This window comes from Alligator mississippiensis, chromosome 3 (assembly GCF_030867095.1).
Source record: "Alligator mississippiensis isolate rAllMis1 chromosome 3, rAllMis1, whole genome shotgun sequence".
NCBI classification, from domain to species: domain Eukaryota; kingdom Metazoa; phylum Chordata; order Crocodylia; family Alligatoridae; genus Alligator; species Alligator mississippiensis.
The window spans coordinates 198,534,181-198,558,680 of NC_081826.1; the positions used below are offsets into that span (position 1 = coordinate 198,534,181).

Here is a 24,500-nt window from a genome sequence, read left to right on the forward strand (position 1 = left end):
CAGTAGGTGAACACTAAGCTGAACCAGTACAGTTGCTTAATCTATTCAGCCCTACACTTAAAAACCACTGTAGTTTAAACTCGTTCCTTTCAAGTTTTGAATTATGATGGATTAGTTTATTTCAGGACAGATACAAAACAGTGGATCAGCTGTAAAGTGCTACAATTTTAAAGTGTTGTTCATCTGTGTACAGCTAAGCCTAAGCCTGAAAACAAGAGCTTAAAGAGACTGGACTTCAAGACTTAAGAGTTCCACATCTAAAACTCAAGCACTTGCCAGACCATATTTTAAATTCAGATAACTACGATTTATTCTTATTTCAGTATTATACACACAGCAATCGAATGCAGCCTCTATCTTTCTAGTGGTACACAAGCAGGTTTGCAGATCAGCATTTGAATTGAACATTTACTCAAAGGAAAGGATAGTTAGCTAGTTATTTAAGACAGAAGAATCAGGCAAAAACAACAACTTATTGCACTTTATTTAAATCTTCAACATCTGCTACAAGTGTATACACCTTGTAAACTACCAAGACTCAAGGAAACATAGTGAAGTTTTATCCAAATGCAAGACTAAAATCCCTCCCAACTTCCAATTTTGACGAGCGTATTGTACTGATTGGTCCCCAACATCATCAATAAGTTTTTTTCAAAGACAGCAGTAGATTTCAATTGAAATTCAGCTAAAAAATACAAGCGTTGTTTAAAAAAAAAGTTTTGTTTTGTTTTTTTACAGTCATCAATGGAAGCATTTCCATGGTTCTTTTTAAAATCTAACATTTACGACATTTCCCATGAAGGGCTTGTAACACATTGGTACACTGAGCTCTTCAAAACAAGCAGCAATGACAGCTTTCTTTCAGCTTCAACACTGAAATTCAAGGAAGAACAAAATAGTGAAAAGCTAACAGCACTTCTTTCAGAACATGCAGGATTTATATCACGCAACAACTTGTTTTACCTGAAAACAAGTAACAAGCAGGAATATAAGCAACTGTCACTCAGCTTCAGTTTTTTTCAATAAGTTAGGCAGAAGTAACAGCAGTATAAGCAACAGTGTTTGTACCTTTAGTTTGATATAATACAAAAATATAACCCTTCATAAAGTCTCTGTCGAGCTAAGAATTCAGTATTAAACTTAAATAACGAATGGTGTGTTTAACAAATAAATGCAGAATGGTGCTGTAGGACAGTATAAGAATATTCATCTATTTTCTTCAGTATGCTAACTTGAAGACAAAACAAGCACTTCTCTGTGCATATCAGTTCACTATAACTGAAGTCAGAAGTACAGTTATAAATCTCACAAAATGAGCAGTTCAAGTCCTCCCTTTGCTGCTGCTTCCCTCTCCCTCAGTGCAATGGCTATACATCCAAATGGTGCAATGGTCCTAGACACTTAGTGTTTGTTACTAGTTACAGAACAGTTCTACTCAAAATGTCTCAAGGCACCATGGTTTCCTAAAATTATGATAAACAATTTCAAAGCTGATATATGAAACAGTTGGCAAAAAAGGCAGCTACTATAGTAACTGTAATCTTAAAAATGAACAAGGGTTTTACTTTTAACATACAGCTGTCCTTCTAATGCTGGCCACATTTTGCTTATAGGCATCTCTGCTGTTTAGACCTCCAAAAAACATTTACTGGGAAATATCCTACCAGGAATAACTATTCATCCTTGCACACAAAGAAAACAACCCTCTTATCATACCTTCAGTTAAATGAAAAAAATATCTTGAACAGTCATCCTCCTTCCTGCTTAGAAGTCTGAATTGTTGTACAGTTATTTAGGAATATATCTTCCACTGAGTCAGATTGGAAGTGCCGCTCAATCACTATGTCATTTAAATAATATTTTCAACCACATAAGCGAATTTCTCTTTAGTATGAAGAGAGAACAAGTGACAAGAACTGAAATGTCTATGGAAAAATTCCAAGAAGAAACTAGAATTTTCTGTGTACACTCTGAAGAGATAGATTTAGGGGGGACAGTTTTAACTAGAAAGGTCAATATTTACTTAACTCTGTAGACTATTTATATTAGACAAGTTTCTGCTGCAGAATTTTTGAGTCAAGGAATATAGCCCAATACATATGGTGAGATCTTCTACCTCTTTAGCCCTCTGCAGTTGTGGAACTAGAAGCCCTGTATCCAGTACAGGAACTGAAGCAGTAAGCTGTAAGGCTATCTTCTGAAGATTTCCTCGTAAGCCCTGGAGTAAGAAGCATGCCGGGATTGGGATGTGTCAAGGCAGGATTGTAGCACTGCATTTATTCTGAGTCCCACTACAAAGCACGTAACAGCTCTGGAAAGCAGCTGTAGTTTTGACAGGTTCCCAACACTGTCTGAATTGGGGCTGCTCCAGGCCATGGAGTAGCCCAAGATCACAAAGGCTTAAAACCACTTTAGTTATTCCCTGTCCCCACATAAAGATAGAAGAAAAACATTTATAGGTAAAAATGATCATATTTGATCTAAATCACACACAACGTAAGGAACCTGATTTCCAGAATCCACTTCCCGGAGTACGTCCAGTTTATAACATGGAATTTTTGTCCTTGTCCATGGCTTGTGTGTCAAGAACAAATCTTATTTAATATTTTTTCCTAAAAGAATTTTTGCTACACTATATATACTTTTGAAGTTACCCTTTTCAATTCCCAAGGTGGCTAGTTTCCTTGCACAGTAACTGATTCAGTAGACCTGATCCTTAGCTCTACTCAAACTAGTGCATTCAGTCTTCAGGTTAGTAAGTTTTTATTTTGAAAGAAGTCAATTCATAATTTTTTTATGATGAAATTTATGTATTTAAATAAAGGTTTTATCTTTGGTTTCCAGTAAACCTTAATCTAGTGACCATGAAACTTTAAACCAGAAGATAATCTAATGGCAAAACATTTCCTATAAAGATACAATAAATAGTCTCAATTAAAAATGCCAGCTTCAACACTAGTTTCCAGAGATATATACACCTTGTGAAACACAAAATTTACAGTATGGTATTCTCACTTTAGTTATCTGACTGCTGGCTTTCCACACCACCGCCAAATTTGTAACATGGTCAATATTTTTATTTTCTAAGCTAATAGCTAAAGCCTACATGTAAGGAAATGTAAAAATCATTACAAAAAAAGTAAGGAATGATTTTCTATTTTGAAATACCTTTAAATGCTACCTAAATATGTGAGTTTAATAAGGATACTACTAACTTTGGCTCAACTTTGTACATGATACAAACTTTTGAGCAATTTAAAACAAAGATTCACAATGATTTTCTAAAGAACCTAACAGTATTTTCCACTCCCTTTGCATGATATTTTTAATGCTTAATTTGTTTGTGCAAGGAAGCCTAACACAGTGGTACTGTTTTACAGTGCTTTGCTCCAATTTCAGTTAGCTAACCAGAAAGGACAGTCCAGTATCAATGGAAGTAGTGCAAAGATTTCATGTAAAAGTGCCCATATAAGAGCTTTCACTTAGTGGCCATTTACTATTTTGCCTCCTAGCATTTTGAAGAAGTTGTCTTCCTTGAGTTTAAGATGTTCTGGTAAGTCCAGTTTTCTCTTAGCTTCTGCAATGTCTTCCTGAATTTCTGAAATGAGTTCATCTGTAAATGGAAGGAAGCACAATATTTGCATTAAAAAAACTAATCTGAATTCAAAGCACAACTCTGAAAGAAAGCAAAGGCAAGGACACACATAACAGGTGTGGATACATGTAACAACTGAACTGTTCCCAAATGTCACTGATTAGGAACGTGCGTGCCCAGTAAGCCAAATAGTGAATAAGTAGTTGAGGCAAATGTTAGGGCCTGAACTTTGGGGTCCCAGGAGGTGGGAACCCTATGACTGGGGGCATTTTTAGTTTTCTGCTTTCCTTTCTCTCCCAAACATGAGTTCAGTAAACTTCAATTCCCTGCAAGTGACCAAAGCCTGCAGCGTACTTGCTTGATTTGTAAGTAGTGGGGAGAAAGTGCTTGGAGTCATACCTTTAGGTTCCCAGGAGCTGGGGGAGCATGAGGAAGGGCTGCAGTCAAGTAGCAAGTGAGGGCAGAGCTAGGTGTTAGAAAGATACCTTTCACTGAACAAACAATGCAAGGGAGCTCAGTGATAAAAAAGTGCCAACAAAATGGGAAACAGGTGGGGGGCAGTAGAGTTCTGGCTGCATACCAAAGTAGCCAGTTACAGCAGTGCAGTGTGGGATGCCCAGAGGATTGAGCAGACTTATGCCACAGGACACTTGGTACCCACACAACACTGAACCAGTACACACCGAATCAATCTATTCAAAATAGTACTTGGTTTTCCAGGTACATTTTTAAAAATTCCAGGCAGATGTAATAGGCTTGTATATGTGTCCACTTCAGGTTTAAAGCCGTCTCAGGGATTAGAAATATATAGCATTTAGAATACCGAGATTCCAAAAGTTTAATTTATTTCTCGAAATAGACATTTACTGACATGATTTTTAGTAAACTTAGAGAACGCTTCTAAAGCAGATTCTGTAAGACACCTCTGTTTCTCTAATGTACAAATTATAAACTAGGAAGGCTAATAAATGCCTCCTGTTTAAGATTCTGGAAGATATGAGTATTGTGTAAACAAAAAAAATAAGATATGGACTAACGAGTGAAAGAGAAAGTTAAAAATCTCAAAAGATAAAACATTAAGCAAGCACTAACTTAACATAATACACCACTGGAGGAGAATAAACATCAAAAGATTGATATACCAGAAATCCAGGCACCACTGACATACCCTGGAGCAGGTAGAAAGTAACTCTATCTGAATGCAGGTTATTGGTAACCAGTTAAAATAAACTTTGGTATACGCCAGTCTTGCTTCATTTTTAGTAGTGTTTTTGTCCTGCTTGTTCATATTTAAGATGTTAAAAAGCTAATTTTGTTTTTTCAAGTTGTCCTCAGAGGTCTCTTTGGAAAACCCAATGGTCTTAATAGAAGAACTTAATAAAAGACATTTCACATAAATTTGTTCTTCTGTTTACTAGCTGTTTGCATCAAGTACATGTTAGATGAAAGTGAATTTAATATACTTTCCCCATTCTTTTCCCATCAACTACATTTGATTTATTTAGTACCGGTAAACCTTTAATCTGAAACTGAACTTTTGAGAATAATGTCACATTAGATGCAGTGAGAAATTTAGGAAGTTCCAATTTCTGAGACTAAGATTCTCCAAGGATTTCCAACATAAGAATCAGAGATTCCTAGATCAGAAAGTACCTCTATAAATCATAGAGCCTTGAATAGCATAGACCACAGAATATTACCTACTCATTTCCATAACAAGTCCATAACTTTGGATTCATGGGGCTAAAATCCTGCTATGTATAAGCTGAACAGAATTTCACATAAGGGGCATTTAATGAGTGTTGAGAATGACTACTGTACTGCCAAATTCTTTTCCTTGGACACTTTGAAGAAAAGGTAACATGGAGAAGAGTAAGTAGTAAAAAAGGCACTACTGAAGAGATGCTAAAGTGAAATCTTAACATTACTCTTCTTCAAAATGCAAAGGAGAACTGAAATGCTTAAATAGAGCAGCAATTTAACCTGTTAAATAGGCAGCCACATGTCAAGCCACTGGAGACAACATTACAAAACTAAAAAAATGAAGGTAATTTAAGTCCTATGACAATCACATGATTGCAAAGCATAAGCAGTTTGCATCTAAACCACACACTTCAGTGCAAAAAGGCTCATTCTCTGAGAGTTTCCTACTCTTGATACATACCAGATGAAAGCTCATAAACACCTCCCACTGTATAACAAACACCAATATGGGGAAGAGCTTCAGGCAGTTTGTAGAGAGTGCGGCCTGATGCATTATCCATCACAAGATTCCTGCCCCCCTCCCCACCCAGTCTGCCCAATATTCTGTGAAAGCAAGCCAAGTTTTATACAGAATTTTCTACCAAATCAGTTCTAGGTTGCCTGATGCTCATCCACAGTCAAAGCTGGGGTTTTTTTGGCCAACATTAGTAAGAAATGTAAAAAAAAAAAAAAAAAAAAAAAAGGCATGACTGGCTTATTCTAATCATAGTGAAGGGTTTTAAATATACCATCTACCAGGGTGTCTTTTGCTGCCTGCAAAACGTAGGAGTTCAACTGAGTTTTGTACTAAAAGAGCCACCCAAGAATAGGGTACATGTGAAAAGTAAACAGCCTTGAAAAATAATTCAGATTTTCTGAAGGACTCTCTCTCAACTAAAGCTCAGATTCAGAAAGAAATGTAGAAAAATACCACGGTTTTGGCAGTGATATTAACACAGCAACCCAAAGGAAAGTATTCTGTCTAAAAAAAACAGATAGGACAAAGTTGAAATGAAGTTTTGGCAGGATACTCTTCTGTGTTTTTCTGTATTCCTTATTTTTTCCTTTTTACCTAAATAGTAATGGTGTCTTTCTTCTACGTACCATACAAGTAGGCTCACACAGGAAAGAAACCTGTGCAGCTATGGTTAGTAAAGACCATACTTATGGTTGGAATGCAGAAGATTAGTTCCTTTTTTCCCTTTGATAATTATGTAATAGAGGAAAAAGACAAGGAAATGTATGACCAGCGCAAAAATATAATAAACATTTGAAAATCTGTATACCTACCTAAGGAATCAAAGTTTTTTTCTGGTCTGATGTACCCAATAATAGCTATACGAAGAATTTCTCCGTAAAAGTCTTCTTTGAAGGTATGGATGATGTGTGTTTCCTAAAGACCCAAAGAAATAAGTTAGGACCTTAGCAATTTTAAATTGTTCTGGGTATCCAACTGCCCTTTTTCTAGAAACCTTCAACCCACATTTAGCCATTTAGCTCATATTATGTTGAGAGAAAAAAAAACAACTTTATTTTCTTAAGGGCTTAAAGTAAAAGACCTTAGTTTAAAATGTATGCATGTTCAAGAAACCTGACTGAAAACTGTTACAGTAAAATGTGAGCATCTGTGAAGCTCCAGTTAGACAAACTTAAGTCTGTTTCATGCCATTCCCCACGAGGGGAGAATATGGATCATAAATATTACTAAAAATACCCGATGATTTGATATTCCAATCATGGATTCTCAACTGAGGTACTAAAAGGCCCCCCCCCCCCAGAGTTCTGCAACACTGCAGCCAGATAAAACTGCCCCATCAGTAGGACTATGGTGCAGGCACACACTCCTGCACTTGGGCTCTTTGATAATGCTGAAGAAGACCAAGCTGGCTTGGGCTGTACCTATTTTCTTCCATTTTTGATGGCATTCATGTTCCTTTAGCTTAGTACTAATTCCTTTAAGAAGCCTTTTTTTTACATTAATGTACACAGATTCCCACAGTTATCAGTAAAATGAATGGAAGGATAAAATAAAAGTACACAGAGCAGTGGTTTTCAAACTTATTTCATTTGCAGACCCCTAGCAAATTTGGAAATGGAATGCCTTTTCTGGGATCCAAAACTTTATTTTCACAGTCATCTTTCACAGACCCTTCGACTTAGTCTGCAGACCCCCAGGGGTCCACAGATCACAGGTTGAAAACCACTAACAGAGAAACCTATTAAATTTTACAAATGTATCTTTTGATTTATAGGTGGATTAAAAACAAACAAACAAACAAACAAACAAAAAATAGATGCCATGAGGCTGCTGGTATCCTTATTTACTATGGAGAAGTCCATATTTATCTGCCACTACCAGTACCACAGCATAATCTGTCACACTTCAAAGAACTTTTGCAATAAAAATTTAACTAGTTTAAACTGATAAGGCAAGCAGTAGAAGAGAATCTCTCTCATTCTTGATGACTCTGAGATACAGTCTGAGAGTTTATCTGTTTGGTATGTAAATACACTAGAACCTGTTTCATGACTGAAATGGGATTTCTAAGTCCCATAAAACCCATTTAAGGACCAAATCCTACTTACGTTACTCAAGCCAAATATCCCATTGGTTTATTGTTGTTGAAGTACCATAATAAGCAGAATTCTTACCACTGACTTCTTAACATTCTTGTAGTATGGGTTCCAGCCTATGCTTAAAACCATTTTATGCACATCTCCATTTCCAACGCAGGCCCATCCATAGTATATACCAGTAGAAATATCAGATGGAAAGCTTTCGACCACTTGTTCAGAAAAATTAGCTGCAAAATATTTTTAAGAAGATGTACACATATGTAAGTCAAGTGCTTATAATATATTAAACAGTTTTAAAACACAGTTAAAAACAAACCATCACTTGTGACACTTAAAAATAGAAGATACTCAACATTAAGACACAATGTTCTAATCAATACAAACTTTAAGTGTAAAACAACTTGGCCTGTGGTCATTGTGCTCTCATACTGAAATCCCTTCCATATGTTAGAGCTAGTGAACCCACACTAGAATACAGTAGCAAATTTTTGCTCAAAAAGGACCTTACACAGTCTCTCTACAAGTTGAATTCTAAGGCTTTAACTTGAACAGAAAACCAACTACACCAATGGTTTTCAACCTTTTTTAGAGCCACAGCACCCCTCCACCGTGTTTCTGATTGTACTGGTTCCCCCAGCTGAGAACCCCCGTTTGCGCTACCTCAACTTACTTCAGTGCTTCTCAACTGGGTGTTGCTATCCTCCAGATAAAATTGCCCCATGGCTGCTGCATGGCCAGCCCAGGAAAGGCTGTAGCAAATACACATGCTTCTTCTATGTGAGGGCCCTGATCAGCCTAAAGCAGGAAGGAGCTGCTTAATGCTGCCCAGCCTTTTCCAGTCTAGCCCTGCTCCCTACACTCCATCTGGACACAGAGGCACAGTGAGTAAGGACTATCTTGCATGCCTCTGGGGTGGGGCTAGAGCCAAAAGCCAGCTCCTGCCTATTTCAGGCTGTTCAAAGACACAGTGCAGCAGGAGTGGGCATAGGGCAGTTTTACCTGGCTGCTTCTTCCATGGCAACACCTACATCACTGAACCCCTGAGGCGTTTTGTGGACCCTGGTTGAGATCAACTAAACTACACAACAGAAGTCACAATGAAACAAGGTTTTGAGTCTCACAAAGTCAAAGTTAGGACTGTAAGCACCCCTCAGTAGCTGGAGTACATATTGCATTTTTGAACTTCTTAGAATTAAGAAACCCTCAGATGGCAGAAACTCAACCAAAAAATGTAAAGCTAAGACCACACTTCTAAAACAAATCTCTCTTTTTAAAAAAACTTAAAAAGAATGATACTTGACCTCCCCCAATACAAAACTTTGATCATCCTGCAGACCTCCCAAAGGATATCAAATTCATTTATGGAAAGAATTCAGGTTCATAGTTTCATAGTTGTTAGGGGTTGAAAGAGACCCCACAGAGCACCGGTTCAAGCCCCCCTGCACATGGGCAGGAAAGACTATTGGGATCAGATGGCCTTATGTAGCTGTTGTCTGTGAACTGGATGATGAATTCAGGACTTTATACATGTCTCGAAACACTTCCTGGTATTAGCGGAAGGTCTGTAGCGTTATTAAGAAAATACACCACTGTAACAACTTACTCATTTCCTTCCTGCTAGCCATTATCACTTAAGGCATGTTTCTGCAAAGAATTTTAATTTGCAATAGGTCTACTAAACCAGTACAATTTATGTAGGAGTGCACCGATGAAGATTTTGGGGGCCAATACCGATAGCCGATTTTTAAGGAAGCATAACGGCCAAAACAAGTCCAATTTCGGACACAGCTGCGTCCAGCTAGTAAGTCTGTTGTGGTGGAACGGGAGGAGGAAGAGAAGGGGTGGAGGGGCAGATCAACGTCCCTGTGGTGAGGGAGGGAGTGGGGCAGGCACTGTCCAGGCAGGGAGGGGCATGGAACGGAGACGCAGCTCATCCAGGGAGTGCGGGGGGGGTGTGCCCCTGGATCTGCATGGAGCAGGGTGGGAGAGCTGCAGCTATAGGCTGGAGCCAGGGCTGCACCGGTCCCCTTTCAGCAGGGGCTAGGCTAGGGGCCAGCAGCGGCAGCGCTGGCAAGGGGCTATGAGAGGGTCAGATTGCAGCCACGCCAAATTTCACCATAGCCCCCTCTTCCCCCCACCCTGTAGCCCCTTCCCAGCACCACTGCCGCCCACCCCAAGCCCAGCCCCCACCAAGAAAAGCTCAGCGTAGCCCCAGCCCCAGCCTGCTCGCCCTGTCCTGCACAGATCTGGGGGGCACACGCCCCCCCCCCAACTGTACTCCCCGGACAAGTAACAGATCCATCCTGCACCACACCCCACCTGGACAGCACCTGCCCCAGCCTCTGCCCCACTCCCTCCCTCACCACAGGGGCACTGATCTGCCCTGCTACGTCCCTTCCCTCCCCTTTCTCCTTCTACCACAACGGACTTACCAGCTGCACACAGCTCTCCATGCTGCCAAGCTGTGCTCCTTACCGCCTACAAGCTGTGTTGAGGCTGCGCGCATGCACAGGCATTTATCAGCCAAATTATCAGCTACATCGGACCAATTTCCAATTCAGCCAATTTTCTTTATATTAGTGCCGATCCAATAGTGGACCGATGTATCAGTGCACCTCTAAATTTATGTGATTTAAATTGTGGTTACCAACCTGGATTACATTTATAAACTTACTTACATGTGTACAACCTCACTTAAATAACAAGACTCAATGAAAAAATATATTCCCTTCAGGCCAAGCCTAGCTACTTATGCCCTCTTTTTGTTTCCCACCTGGCATTTTCTTCTCCTGAAGGAACTCCTAATTCTCATGTTTTTCCTTCTAGAGCTAAAGTGCAATGACACTTTTATAAACTTCTTATAATGCTCATAGGCACCCACCTGTTCATCTAGTCAGTTTTGATCTTGAGTGAAGAGAATTTTTTTTTTTAAAGACACAGAGTAGTACTCACAAACTTTATTCAACACTAGAAAAATAATTTGTTACCAAAATCGGTGATCAGCAAAAAGACACCTCCAACCAATGCTGCAACCACTTTAACTGTAATCTGTTTGCAATGTATTACAAAATATGCTATGTCATTGTAAGAGGGAAATTCTTCAAAAGTTTTCCTCCCTGCCTAAACCAGCCCAGTTCCTCCAGCTTCCCAGCATTACAGAAGTTTAGCACAGCCAGGCACTAGCTGTTACTAGAATTAAAATGTGTAGTCAAAATGAGAATCAAACGCTAACAGCTCGAGTTTAGGAAGCGCACAGAAATAATTACAGAATTTCTCCAACATGGCCATTGCAATCAGGATACGTTTCACTCTCGATAAATACGTCTTATGCCTACATGAGCAGTTAAAATTTTCCCCACCTCACCCCATCTTGGTTCAGGAGACCCGGTGCAGATGACCTTGCCCTGGACAGCAGGGGCACTTGTGTGTCAACAACAGGTGCAGCTTCACCTCTGCAGAAAATGGCCTGCCCTTTATTACACATCATGCTGTCCTACATGGGTTGTGAAACACTGTCTCACATTACCAATGCTGCACCACCACCAGAAATTTTTGCGACAGTGGTGGAGTCAGTTCCAGGTTTCCCTCCTCCTCCTCCCCCCCCCAGTCTCTCTGCACCAACCAAAACCCCAGGGCTGATGAAGTGTCCCAGGGCCAGGCTGATCGTGCTCAGGGGACTGGCAGGAACAGCATCAGCAAAGGACACTTTTTGTACAGTACAAACAGTGTCCACAGGAGCATATGCAGGCATGGGCACGTGTGAGCACAGGCATATATGCCTGTGCGTGTCGCCACCTGTGTGCGCAAACATGTGTGCATGTGTGCTGGTATAAGGGTGTGTAAGGACATACATATACACATGCAGATATGGGCAGGCATATGGTTGTGTGGACACAGATGTCCATGTGTACACGTGTGGAGATGGGCATGGGCAGGCACACAAACATGGGTGCACGTACACATGGGCATGTGCAGAGGCAGACGCGCCAGGGAGTGGGCACACAAGTGTGAACCTGTGTCTGGGTACACAAGGGTGCCAGAGGAGGAGCCGGTCTTGACCCCCCCCGCCGCCGCTGCCCCCGCCACACACACACACGCACGCACACACACACACCCGCCCCACGCCGCCGGCCGCTCACCCGTGGGGATGCCCAGCTCCTTGGAGCCGCGGCCGAAGCCCCGCACCACCTCCCCGCGGCAGAAGTAGGGCAGGTGCTTCATGGCGCCGGCGCTCGGGACAGGGCCGACGCGTGACGGGACCACGCAGGACTGTGGCGCAAGCCAGAGCCGGCAGCCGCGGTGATGACTCTCCTGCGCATGCGCACGCACCGGTGCGGAAGCGGGTGGGCGGGGCAAGGAAGGGGCGGGGCGGGGCGTGACCAGCTTCCAGCCTGTGGAACGGTCCGGGTCCACCCCAACCCCCGTCCCGAAATTGGGCTCGCCCAGCGGCGCTCTGCCCCTATCCCGCCCCCGCAGGCGGTTTCGTCGGGTTACGCCCACGGGCCACATCCGGCCCGTGGGGCTCCTTGCAGGTGCGGAAGCGTAGCACTGCGTTGCTACACGGGTGGGAAGTGTCGGGGCCCTGCCCGCTGGGCGGTGATCGCAGTGCGCGGTGGCTGCACCAAGGCCCGGGGGGCCGAGCGAGGGCAGGTCCCGGGCCCCGGGCAGCAGTCCCAGCGCGCTGCACTGGAGCTCGATCCTCGTGACTGGCCCACAGACGGCCCTGCGCTGCTCATCTGGTCCGAGGGGCCAGAAGGTTGAGCACCACCGGGTTAGACGAGGGATTTGTACGGGATGGTTTGGATAGGGATGATCCTACCTCAGGCACGGGACTGGACTACATCTCTGGAGGTCTCTTCCAGCCCGGCTTCTCTGTGATTCCGTATGAACGATGCCATCACTCCCTCACCACCACATTTTTGAACCCCCAAGGGCTGGATGACACGGCTCCGTCAGCTGGCTCTGGGCCATGAGGTGCAGGCACTGAGCACTAGTGCCAGGGGCCAGTAGTTCTCATGAGACTCGAGACGGCCCGTTGGAAACAGCCAGCCCCTAGCTTACAGGGGCATCGGTCTTTACTACTTCCATCCAGGAAGGCTGCACACCAGTTGCAGGTGCTTCCTCAGCCTGACGAAGGGTATGTGTACCCAAAAGCTTGTTAAGAAGAATTTGTCCAACTATTTGAGTCAGTCTAATAAAAGATACCAGATTTACTCCCAAAACCTTGATCTCCTAGCTTGTCCCTCAGGTTTTGACTACTGAAAAATAACAGCAATTCTCCTGTGGTAAAGAACTTGGAAGGATTGCAGCCGGTCAGACACATTTTAACACTATGGATTCCTATTTGAAATTGCTGGGTTTGGCCTGTGAATCATGCATAGGTGCCAAGACTGAGCAGCATCCTTAAAAGGATTTCACGGCACCCTGGCTGAGAATCTGCTATAGACTCTGTCTATACTAGAAGGGCCTTGTCATTGCCATGCTCTGTTACCTGCCATGTCCAAGAAAAGTGTTGGGAACTACATCAGGACTTGTATATGGCCTTCATTGACGTTACTAAGTCCTTTGATTCCATCAGTCAGGAGGCCTTGTGAAAAGCACCAGCCAGATTTGGCTATCCTGACAACTACATCAAGGTTTTGAGGCTCCTCCACAACCAGATGACTGCGACAGGTCTATGTACCAGTTTGAAGACAGATGCATTTGTCATCTGAACTGGGGTCAAGCAAGGTTATGTCATCACCCCAATCTTGTTCTCTCTCTTTTTTGACACTCATTCTAGTCATCCTAAGGACCACCTTCCTTCTGGAATTGACTTTGAGTACCAAATGGAAGGAAGACTTCAATCTGGGACATTTTCTCTCAAAGACCAAAGTACTCAAAACAACCATTGTTGACCTTCAGTACACAGAGAACTGCACCATGCTTGCACACATGGGTGACTGGTGCCTCCTGAATCTGGGGGGGGGCACCCACAGAAGCCAGCAGCGGGGATGGGGCTGGAGCACCTGCAGACACCACCGGTGGCATCGGGGATGGCCCTGTCAGGGGGGTCGCATGCCCCCCCACTCCCCCCATGCCTCTCCTACCAGTCGCCTATGCTTGGACACACTGAGGAAATCCTCCAGGTGTCACTGGATCTTTGGGCCTCTCTCAACACCAAGAAGACTAAACTGCTCTATCAGCCTGCTCCAGGCTATGAATGCGACCCACCTCCCTAAATTACCATTGAGGGGAAAACTGTGGAAGTAATCGCACATTTCCCTTACCTCTCTCAGAGTGAAGATGGTTGAGGAGAACAAGCACAGGATTTGGTGCACAAGTGCTTCCTTTGGAAAATTATTTCAGCATGTCTTTATTCATCGCAATCTCCAGAAAGACACCAAGACGCAGGTTTACATTGCAGTCATCATCACCACCCTCCTCTCCAGGTCTGAAATGTGGATGACCTACCATCATCATCTCGAGAGGTGGAGAAGTCAATCTCAATGCTATTCCTGTATTGCTGGAGAGGTATCACGAACGATACATCCAGAAAATCCTCCATATCAAATGGGAAGATTGCTGCACAAACCCCAGCATCCTTGCTGAAGCCAATGTTACCAGCATTGAGTTGGTGATCCTCAAGCACCAACTTTGCTGGACCAGACATTGTGTGTGGATGCCTGACTCAACTCCCAAAACGAATGTTCTACTCCCAGCTTAGTAACAGCTTGAAATCTTGATTTTGCAGTGGCCAGAGAAAATGCTACAAGGACACATTGAAAGCATACCTCAAGAAAACATGCTGAAATCGAGTTGGGAGGAGCTGGCTGCCGACCAACTCCAATGGCACTGCAACCTCAACCAGTGATAGCTCATTTTGAAGTAAAGCATCTTGCCCTAAAAGCAGAGAAGAGAGAGCGGAGAAAAGAAAAGGAGAGGCATCCCAGCCTGCAGCTTACTCTCCCCTATGGAAGGACCTGCACCTCTGTGGTTCGTTCAAAGATTGGACTCAAGTCACCTCAAGACCTATCAGTGAGCCATAGTAGAGATCATTATCTAATCAAGGGATTGCAGCTGCTGCTGACTAGAGGGGCAGCTGCTACTGCTGCTTTGACAATGGTGTCTGGGCCTGCAGACATGAATGCAGCTTTGCTGAAGGAGATTTAGAGTTACACCCACCTCCTTTCCACAGCAGAAGATGGGTGGTTTGCTTGTAGAGCTCTGCCATGGATTATGATCCCTTTACACCCCTGGCCTTCCTGGCTGATTTGGCATAACTTTGGTATGTATGCCATGGGACGTTTCTCTCCAGTTTTCTTTTGGATATGATCTCTGCATATCCTTATTATACAGTGTGCATATTATCTGGGTTCTTTGCAGCTTGAGCAGAAAAGCAGCAGCATTTCAGTCTTTCAGAAGTCACTTCAGAATCCTGTCAGCCAACAAATGTCTGTCCTAGTAGTATGTGGGGTAATATTTCATTGGCTGGACTATTTGAAACAATAAAACTCCAGTATTAACCATTTAAAATGCCCATGTTTAAGGCAAGCAGCCATTTAATTAGTGCATAAAAGTTCTAGCTATTTGCCAAATCCCACTGATTTCAATATTCAAGGCAGTGGGATCTCCTAATTTGCACTCAGATGTTGCAACTCCCTAACACTAGTTATCTTGTTACTCAGAAGATGCACTCAGCCTCTGTTTTACGATTAGCACTTCATTAAGACTCCTTACTACCAAGAGGGCCTTGCTCTTGATAGGCCTTAAACTGATGTAATTTAGCCCAGTGGTGCTCACAGTTTTGGCTCTGCAGGCCAGATGAACAGCACTGGTTCGTAGGCTGGATTGGACCCCATGCCACCTCCACTTCACAGGAGTCCAATCCTAGCCAGACAGGTGTAGTGCAGGTCCCTGGGGTCCGATCCCAGCAAATGGAGACTGGCCAGAGGCAGTGTGGGGCCCCAGAGCCTGATCCCAGCCAGGTGGAGGTGGCATGGGACCCCAAGTTGCCCCCACCTGGCTGGAAATGGGCCTTGCAAAGGCCCTGCCCAGCCCCTGTGCACTGTGATTGAGCTCTGCACTACCCTGTACACCCAATGTAGCATGCAGAGACACAGCCCATGGGAGCCCCACAGGAGCCATGGGGAGCACTATGGGCTAGATTACCAGGTGCCAGCGGCTAGATCTGGCTCATGGGCCAGGGGTTGAGCACCCCATGATCTAGCCAGTTTCAGAAGTATTAGTAGCATAGCATTGTATGAGATGGGATTGAACTGTCAATCCCACACAGGCAATTTTCTGATTGCTAAATGAGCCTGGTACACATGGTTTAGACCAGGGGATGGGCAACTTGCAGCACAGATGCCACAAGTGACACAGGCAGCCTCTGAGATACCCAGCAGACTGGGGAGGGAATAGACAGCACAGTGGAAGAAAGGACGGAGCAGAAAGCTGAGCAGCAGATCAGGTAAAAGAAAGGAATTGGAGTGGCAGTCAAGGAGGGCCTGAATCTAATTTCAGCATGCCCGCTGAAAAAGTTGACCCCCATTTATTGAGACCAGCCCCGCCTTGGACAGACATATCAGTCCTATATTAATCAAATGCCGAGTTTACAGGCTTTTCTAATTCCTACACTGATACTCTCCACACTGAAGTCATCTTGGTGTCAATCTCAGACTGGTTGTGAGCGGTCTTACAGCTTGGCTGAATGCACCTCTGAGTAACCAGTATTAGGGAACTTCAAAAACGGAGAGCAAATTAGCAGGCCCAAGCAGGCTTTAGTATTCAAATCAGTGGGATTTTACAATTTATTATACAGCTTCAGAAATACCATATATGAGACCTGACACACACCATTCCTATCCATTCTAGCTGAGTTGCAATGCGCACTGCATACTGTATACATACATTTGAAATCCACCTCAGTACTTCTTTCCCTCCTCGAGCCAAAATCATGCAGGAAAATAAAGCTCATGGACTACGTGTATATGTGGAAAAATGTCTTATATCAAGTAGTTTCGTATATATTTGAACAAAGAAGTGGAAGGGAGTGAATCCCCAAAAAAAGAAAAATGTTCAGGTGTTGCTTGTAACAATTGTACAATTGCAGTCATCATCAAAGCTTTCCTCTGTGCTGTAGTTGCTAAGAAGTCTTACTATGTAGCCTGGGAAGTGCAGCAGCATAGAAATGCTGTTCCAGTGCTTATTTCTCTGTTAATCAGGGGGGGGGGGGGGTGCCACTTCGCTTTTTCATTCCTCCTTTATGGTGCCAGAAATTCTTCATGCTCTTCCAGGATTGCTAAAGCAGCTCCTAAAGTGCTCTGATTGATGTCCCATCCCATTACTCAGTTGGTCTAATAAAAGATAGCACACCTACCCAAAGAACCTTGCTTGCCTGTGTCCTTAGACCAACACGACTACAACCAAAAACCCATTCCTCACTATTTATCTGATCCAACTGACTTCACTGCATACTGGGTCAGACTGCTGGACCTGTGTATGCCATATGCAGATTCAGAACTTAATGCCCCAGCAGCACGAATAAAGAGCTCCAGTATTACAAGACTGGGAATGGGTGCAGGTAAACCAGGAAGAAAAAAAGAAACTAAACTTAAGCTCATTAGAATCAATACAAAGGCTTATACTACTTCATCAAGCTGTAAGAGAAGAAACCTAGTTAAGGAAGAACAGAATTTCTAACAAAGGAAGGTGTTGCCTGCTGTAGTACTTACATGTATTTGTCAATCATGTTCTATATGTAAGGAGTATTAAGTATCCTATTATTTTTTGTTACACCTGCCTTTCTATGTGCCTGTGATCATTCTGCCTATCATATCTTTTCTATCAGAGTATAAGAGATTTGCATCAGAGATTCTATCTGTATATGTACAAAATCCTGCAATTAACGGTATGTGTACAGTCTGCTGTGCCTCTGAGTGCCACATTAACTTCCACACGGTCATAGTAGTTTATCTGGTATCCATTAATTGTAGGACTGGCCTAACCATTAGGCACTAATGTTTCTAGAATGCCTAGTACAGTGGAACTCAGCCTGTTTGACCAAATTTAGTTACTAGTATAATCCAAATTCAAAATAATAAGAATCGCTTAATAATCTAATTGCACCTATTACTTTTATGATTTTTTGCATTTATTTGTTGAAAAATCTGAAGTTCATTTGTATATCTTATTCAGATAAAATATGAAGAGCAGTAAGAGATTACAAACAAATTATTAATTTAATCAACATCTGTGATAACATGTGCTGTCATTTCACATTTGTTCCACTGCCAGTGTTTCTGTGTGTTAATGCCATTTTCTTTAACTTGTTTAATTACTGATGAATATCGAAGAATAGCCTGATTCCAACAGCAACATTAATACCCCAATTTCATTAGCAAATATTTTCAAATGTACTGTGTTTTAAGCAAGCATATTAACACTTTGGCCAAATCTTTTCCCTTGGTAAATACAAGGGAGTTTAACATATATTGTCATAGTATTTTATGATGTACAATATTTATTTGCCTTTGCTAATCCAGGAAATCCAAGCAGATACATACCATCTCGGCTTTTTGGGTCTCATTTTGCAGTCCTTTTTTTACTAATATGAGCAACTGCTTGGTACTTGGCACTCCTTGAATAGGTAGCTTTTCAGTATTTCCTTTTCCTCTATTTCAGCATATGATGCTAAGTCTATACCAGGGGTTTTCAGCCTTTTTTGATTGGTGTACCACGGGCAGCCAGTGGAGAAGCAGAGAGTCTCCTGGCGGCCAGTAGACGAACGGGGGGAAGAGGGGAGGTCCCCCAGCGGCTGATTGGCTATGGGGCGGGGGGTGTGCAAAAGCCCCGCCTCCTGCTTCTCTGTGATGCTGCCACATACCCCCTGCGCTCTTCCCAAGTACCCCCAGGGGTACACATACCCCGTTTGACAATCCCTGGTTCTATACTCTTCTACTGATGGCTGAATTATTACATTGGCATTTCAATGGTTATTTGTCTTCCAGATGCTCCTGTAGTGTAGAAAGAAGTTGTTGCTATCTTGCAGATGGGAATTTCTGAGGGATTTAGGTCAAAATTGTAAAGTATTCACTAGTTTTGGGTACTCAAGATAACTCCAGGTTGAAAGGACACAGCAGGATGCTGCCTGGTGCCACAGAACTGCAGTTGTTTTGCTTTTGTGTTGGTGGCCACAGGCTCCTGAACAAGAAGCAATATGGCTGTATGAACATGGCTATGCTAATGAATGTTGCTGAGGAAGAGCTAATCAACCTGTCCCTAGCACCTCACTATGGCAGCTGCAATGTCTGGAATTACAAGTGGTATAAATCCTGGTTTAGGAGCTCTATGGAGTGCTCAGAACTACGTCCTGGATTTCGTTCCCTGAAAGTTAGCCTCATTAATATATGCTCATGAATACTTGTCCAAAACAGATCTCCATACTTGTGATAGGTACACATTTCAATAGACAGGAGATACTCCAAGTCTCCTTCAAGTGACATCATATACCAACTAGTTTTTTTTTAGGTTCTCATTTAGGCAGGCACTACAATTTTTATAGTGTGACAAGTTGGTTGCTGAAAACGGTAAAAGCGAGTTTAAGTTTTATTGAGTACAATTTTCTGAGCCCAAAATTGACAGTTTTACTAATACAATTTTATTAGTGCAATGTAGCTATAGCCTGAAGCTAAGTTTAACAATTGCCTGATATTTGACTCAGAAAAACCACTGTGAGCTTGTGTTACCTGTGCTAAAATCTGACTGCAATTCAATGTGCTGGTAAACAATATTTAAACTGAATGATTTAGAACTGGCAAATTCTCATTCATGTCCTGAAATGATGAGTGCTGTCATCTGGGAGCTGAGGGACATACAGCACCTTGAAGGGTCAGGTCCAAAGTTAATACAAAGTATTCAAACTCCTTTTACTGTTCTCTCTAACTTTTTACTTCACTCATTCTTTCAGAATTTCTATATTTCATTTTTCTTCAGTCCCAGCTTTCTCTACGCTCTTCTTTTTTCAAAAGATTACTTGCATTCATTCCTTCACCCTTAGTTTCTTAAGTCGACTGACACAAACATTTGTTTCCACCAGTCCAACTAAATTAAGTAAAAACAATGTGTCAGCAGGGGAAAACCATTTATCTGTCTATGCATATACTAATCCTGCTGCTAGCTGACAATGAATATGGTGAGACATTAAGGCTAAGTACAGACAGTCAAAAAGCCTGAGGCTGAATCAATTCAATCTTTACAGGTTAGTTTAAACTGCATAGATTGAACCGATAAGCAAGTGAACAGACATTGGCTTTTGATTCTGGAAATGCAGCCACATGCCTACAGTGGCCCAGGCCAGAAACTGCAGGGCGCTAGAGCATGCCTCCCTGCTCGGCTGGGGAAAACAGTTTGAGCCAAGGCTAGCTCACCCACCCTGCAAGGGGAAGTTTACAGGAGAGGTACAAAGCATTCTGGGATGCTGGGGGACCATGAGTTAACTTGAATCTGGAGGGGATCTGGGCCAGAAGTTCAATAAACTGATTTAACCTAAATCAGTTAAGCCTGATACTACATCCATCCAGGTTTATCTTAAACTGGTTTTGGCCATTTTCAAAGTGGTTTATATGCACTGAACTTCTGTTGTGCTACAGATCTGAACCAGTTTCTGATTACTTATACTGGTTTATGTGTAATTTCTGTCCCTAGCCAAAAAGCCAATAGTAGCAGTTTTCTGATTTTATTTACTAATGGTAGTAACTTGGAAATAGTAAGCAAAATTCTGAAGCCCTCGCAGTGGCAAAATTACCAATGACTCCAGGAGGGTGCCTGGCAAATGAAGGAGCAAAGGGCTGCATCATATGACCTACTGGCAGCTGGGACTCTCAGTTTAGCTTAGTCCAAGGAACTAAGGTGATTTTTAATGGGAATAGACAAAAAAATTGTATGTCTCTATTGTTTAGCATATGTTTCTTCATCCTGAATATACTTAATCATTCATTTTGTATGTTGAAGGAACTGCAAGCTTCGATTTTCCCATTTTTAAAGAAACTCAAAAGTCTTCAGTATTTTGTAAATGACTAAAACATCTCAGAATAAATGTATAATTTTCCTTTGATACCCACAAGGTGGCAGGCATTCTCTTTCTTACTGATATTGTTACTGAAGCTTATTTCAATAGAACTGAAATATAAAGCTTACTTTAGATTAGAAGTAATTATTTGTATAAAGGGCATGCTTTATAATTTCAGAATATGTTCATTAGTAACTAATATCTCATTCTATCAAGTTATCACAGCTAATAAAAAGGAAAACTATGGTCAAAGATAGCTCTAATTTTTCGGAGATTCTTATATGAAATTAACTGATAGTCCCAATGTAATCATTTTTACACCCATGACCAAGTCTGGAGACTCTGCACCTACCATTTTCTGATTCAGTGTTTCAAATGATATCTTGAACGTAGAAACAAAAATAAAAATGAATCTCCATCACTGAGTCCTTATCACAAGACAGTTCCTTCTCAGTTAAAATTCTTCTGAGTGAAAAATTCACAGCAAATGTTCTCAATGAATTTCAATGCTCTTTACAGAGTAATAAGTACCTTGCAAAAATCATATTCAGTATATTCACCAAATGAATTTCATTGTATAGTTTTTAGTGTGTAGGTTGTAGACAGAACTATATCATAATAATAGCTTCTCATAATAATGACTATATTTTTATATACTCTACAGCAGGGGTTCTCAAAGTTTTTATACCGCAGCCCAGCAGTCACAGCCAACTGTGGCCGGAATTTCCAGCTGGAAGACAGGTAAAGATACCTCTACCCCCCAGGCAGGGGGTGGGCCAAACCCTGCGCTGCCGCAGGCCCTGCAGAAGGAGCCACAGCCTCTCCGCCCGGCTCTGGGGGACCGCGGTTTGCCGGTCCGCAGCCCCTTCCAGTTTGGCAGCTGACTATGCTGTGGACCAGCAGCCAGCCTGCCATGGCCCGGTACCAGGCCGCGGCCCAGGGGTTGAGACCCCCTGCTGTACACCAGTGGTTAAATTGGGTAAATTGAGTGCAGAAATAAAGTTCAGCTTTCACTTGTCCTCCTAGCTGTCATTAACAGTAAGAAGCTGTAGAAAATCATTCATTTCTATAACTTTTCCTCTTTATTTTCACTCACTGCACAAGAAGATGGTATTTCGGTTTGTTTAATTATATGAACTAAATTTCAGTGGACATAATCAGTTTGTAACATTACTTGAATAAAACCCACATAATGTACACTATATATAATGGATATCTAATATTTATGCAGTGCCCCTCTTCTGGAAGGATCCCACACTGTTGGAAACATAAATGATCTGGAAAATGGGTTGGAGTGCATCCTCAGCAGGTTTGCAGATGACACCAAGGTAAGGGGAATAGTAGATGTGCTGGAGGGTAGTGCTAAGATTCAGAAAGCCCTAGACAAATTGGAGGATTGGACCAAAAGAAACCTCATGAAGTTCATTAAGGACAAGTGCAAAGTCCTGCACTTGGGACAGAACAGTCCCATGCACTGGTACAGACTGTGGACTGACTGGCTAAGCAGCAGCGCTGCAGAAAAGAACCTGGGGGTTACAGTGGACAATAAGCTGAATATAAGCCAACAGTGTGCCCTTGTTACCAAGAAGGCTAACGGCATACTGGGCTGCATTGGTAGGTGTGCTGCCAGCAGATCGAGGGAAGTGATTATTCCTCTCTGTTCGGCGCTGGTGAGGCCACATCTGGAGTACTGTATCCAGTTTTGGGTCTCCCACTACAGAAAGGATGTGGACAAATTGGAGAGAGTCCAGCAGAGGGCAAAAAAATAGGAGGCTGAGGGAACTGGCCTTATTTAATCTGGAGAAGACTGGGGATTTAATAGCAAGCCTTCAACTACCTGACTGGTGGCTACAAAGAAGATGGGGCTAGATTATTTTCAGTGGTGGCAGATAACAGAACAAGGAGCAATGGTGTCAAGTTGCAGCAAATCACACACCGCTGGTTATGACGTGTTACCCCTCCCTCGAACCTGTACGGAAAATCCTCAAGCAATTGCAACCCATACTAGAAAGAGACCCTATTCTTAAAAAGATCTTCCCAGAGCCACCCATCCTAGCCTTCAAACAAGCACTGAACCTTGCTAACCTCACCACCAGAAGCAAACTTCCTCAAGCTCAGAACACACCAAAGGGATCCAAATTGTGCCATGACAAGAAATGCAAAACCTGCCAACACATCTCCACCACCCCCACAATAACTACACCCCACAACAGAGCCATCAGCATTCCAGGATCTTACAGCTGCACCTCCAGAATTGTAATATACCTCATCCAATGCACCAAATGCCCTGATGGAAAATATGTAGGAGAGACCAAACAACAACTGCGCACCAGAATGAATGCACACTGGAAATCCATCAAAGACAGGAATACCCAGTTACCAGTGGGGTTATATTTCTCACAAGAAAACCACTCTCTCTCCAATCTCTCAGTCCTGATCCTCAAAGGAAACTTACAAAACACTTCCCAGAGACGAGCCTATGAACTCCACTTCATCAACCTCCTGGACACTAAAAATCATGAACTAAATATAGGCAGACAAGATTCCTTGGGTGAATCTGATATCTTTTATTAGACCAACCCAAATAGTTGGAGAATAGTTATTAAGCGAGCTTTCGGGTTCAAAAACTCTTCTCAGGCTTTTGAACCGGAAAGCTTGCTTAATAACTATTCTCCAACTATTTGGGTTGGTCTAATAAAAGATATCAGATTCACCCAAGGAACCTTGTCTGCCTATGTTCTTAGACCAACACGGCTACAACCTACATGAACTAAATATAGACATTGGATTTATGACACATAACCTGCCTGACATCTGACTCCCCAGGTATCTCCCCACTATTCATCCCCCTTCTCTCTCTTCCCCCCTCTCCGCAGCCTGTCTCTCACTCATTGACTCCTCAATCTACATTTTCACTGACTGCCTGTCTTGTATGCATACCAGCCCAGCCTCTGGCTTCTTTACTTTTCATTCCATTCAGGAAGAGCACACACCAACTGCAGAAACTTCCTTAGGCTGATGAAGGGTTTTTGAACCTGAAAGCTTGCTTAATATTGTTTTCCAACTATTTAAGTTGGTCTAATAAAGGATATCAGATTTCACCCAAAGAACATTGTCAGCCTACTTCCTTAGGCTGATGAAGGGTTTTTGAACCCGAAAGCTTGCTTAATATTGTTTTCCAACTATTTAAGTTGGTCTAATAAAGGATATCAGATTCACCCAAAGAACGTTGTCTGCCTATGTCCTTAGACCAACACGGCTACACCCCTGAAAGTTGCAGCAAGGGAAGTTTAGGTTAGATATGAGGAAAAACTCTCACTAGGAGGGTAGTAAAGCACTGAAATAAGCTACTTAGAAAGGTTGTGAAATCTCCATACTCAGAGGTTAAGACTGCACAAAAAAATCCTCAGCTGGGATGATATAGTTAGGCTGGGATGATACAGTTATACTGCTTTGAGCAGTGGTTTGGATTAGATGACCTCCTTAGGTCCCTTTCAACTCTAATTTTTTATGGTTCTGTGATAAATAACAAAT

At 42.5% G+C, this 24,500-nt stretch overlaps 1 protein-coding gene and 1 long non-coding RNA gene across 3 annotated transcripts in view; one reads left to right on the top strand and one right to left on the bottom strand.

Moving 5' to 3' along the window:
* Positions 1-466: 466 nt before the first annotated feature.
* RFK (riboflavin kinase) overlaps positions 467-24,500 on the bottom strand; it is a 57,285-nt gene continuing 33,251 nt past the window's right edge. The window contains exons 1-4 of one of the 2 annotated variants that reach the window (XM_014608803.2): positions 12,055-12,230; positions 7,991-8,142; positions 6,629-6,731; positions 467-3,613 (exon numbers count right to left, since the gene is read on the bottom strand). In XM_014608803.2, coding sequence (XP_014464289.1) covers positions 3,483-3,613; positions 6,629-6,731; positions 7,991-8,142; positions 12,055-12,136 — 468 coding nt within the window. In that variant the 5' untranslated portion in view covers positions 12,137-12,230 and the 3' untranslated portion in view covers positions 467-3,482. Of the gene's footprint in view, positions 3,614-6,628; positions 6,732-7,990; positions 8,143-12,054; positions 12,231-24,500 lie in introns of those variants that run through there. The other variant, XM_019478091.1, reaches the window with a different exon arrangement.
* On the top strand, positions 12,292-23,540 carry LOC132249511 (uncharacterized). The gene is made up of 3 exons (XR_009460988.1): positions 12,292-15,182; positions 21,631-21,707; positions 22,198-23,540. It is a non-coding gene; the product is annotated as an uncharacterized LOC132249511 (long non-coding RNA).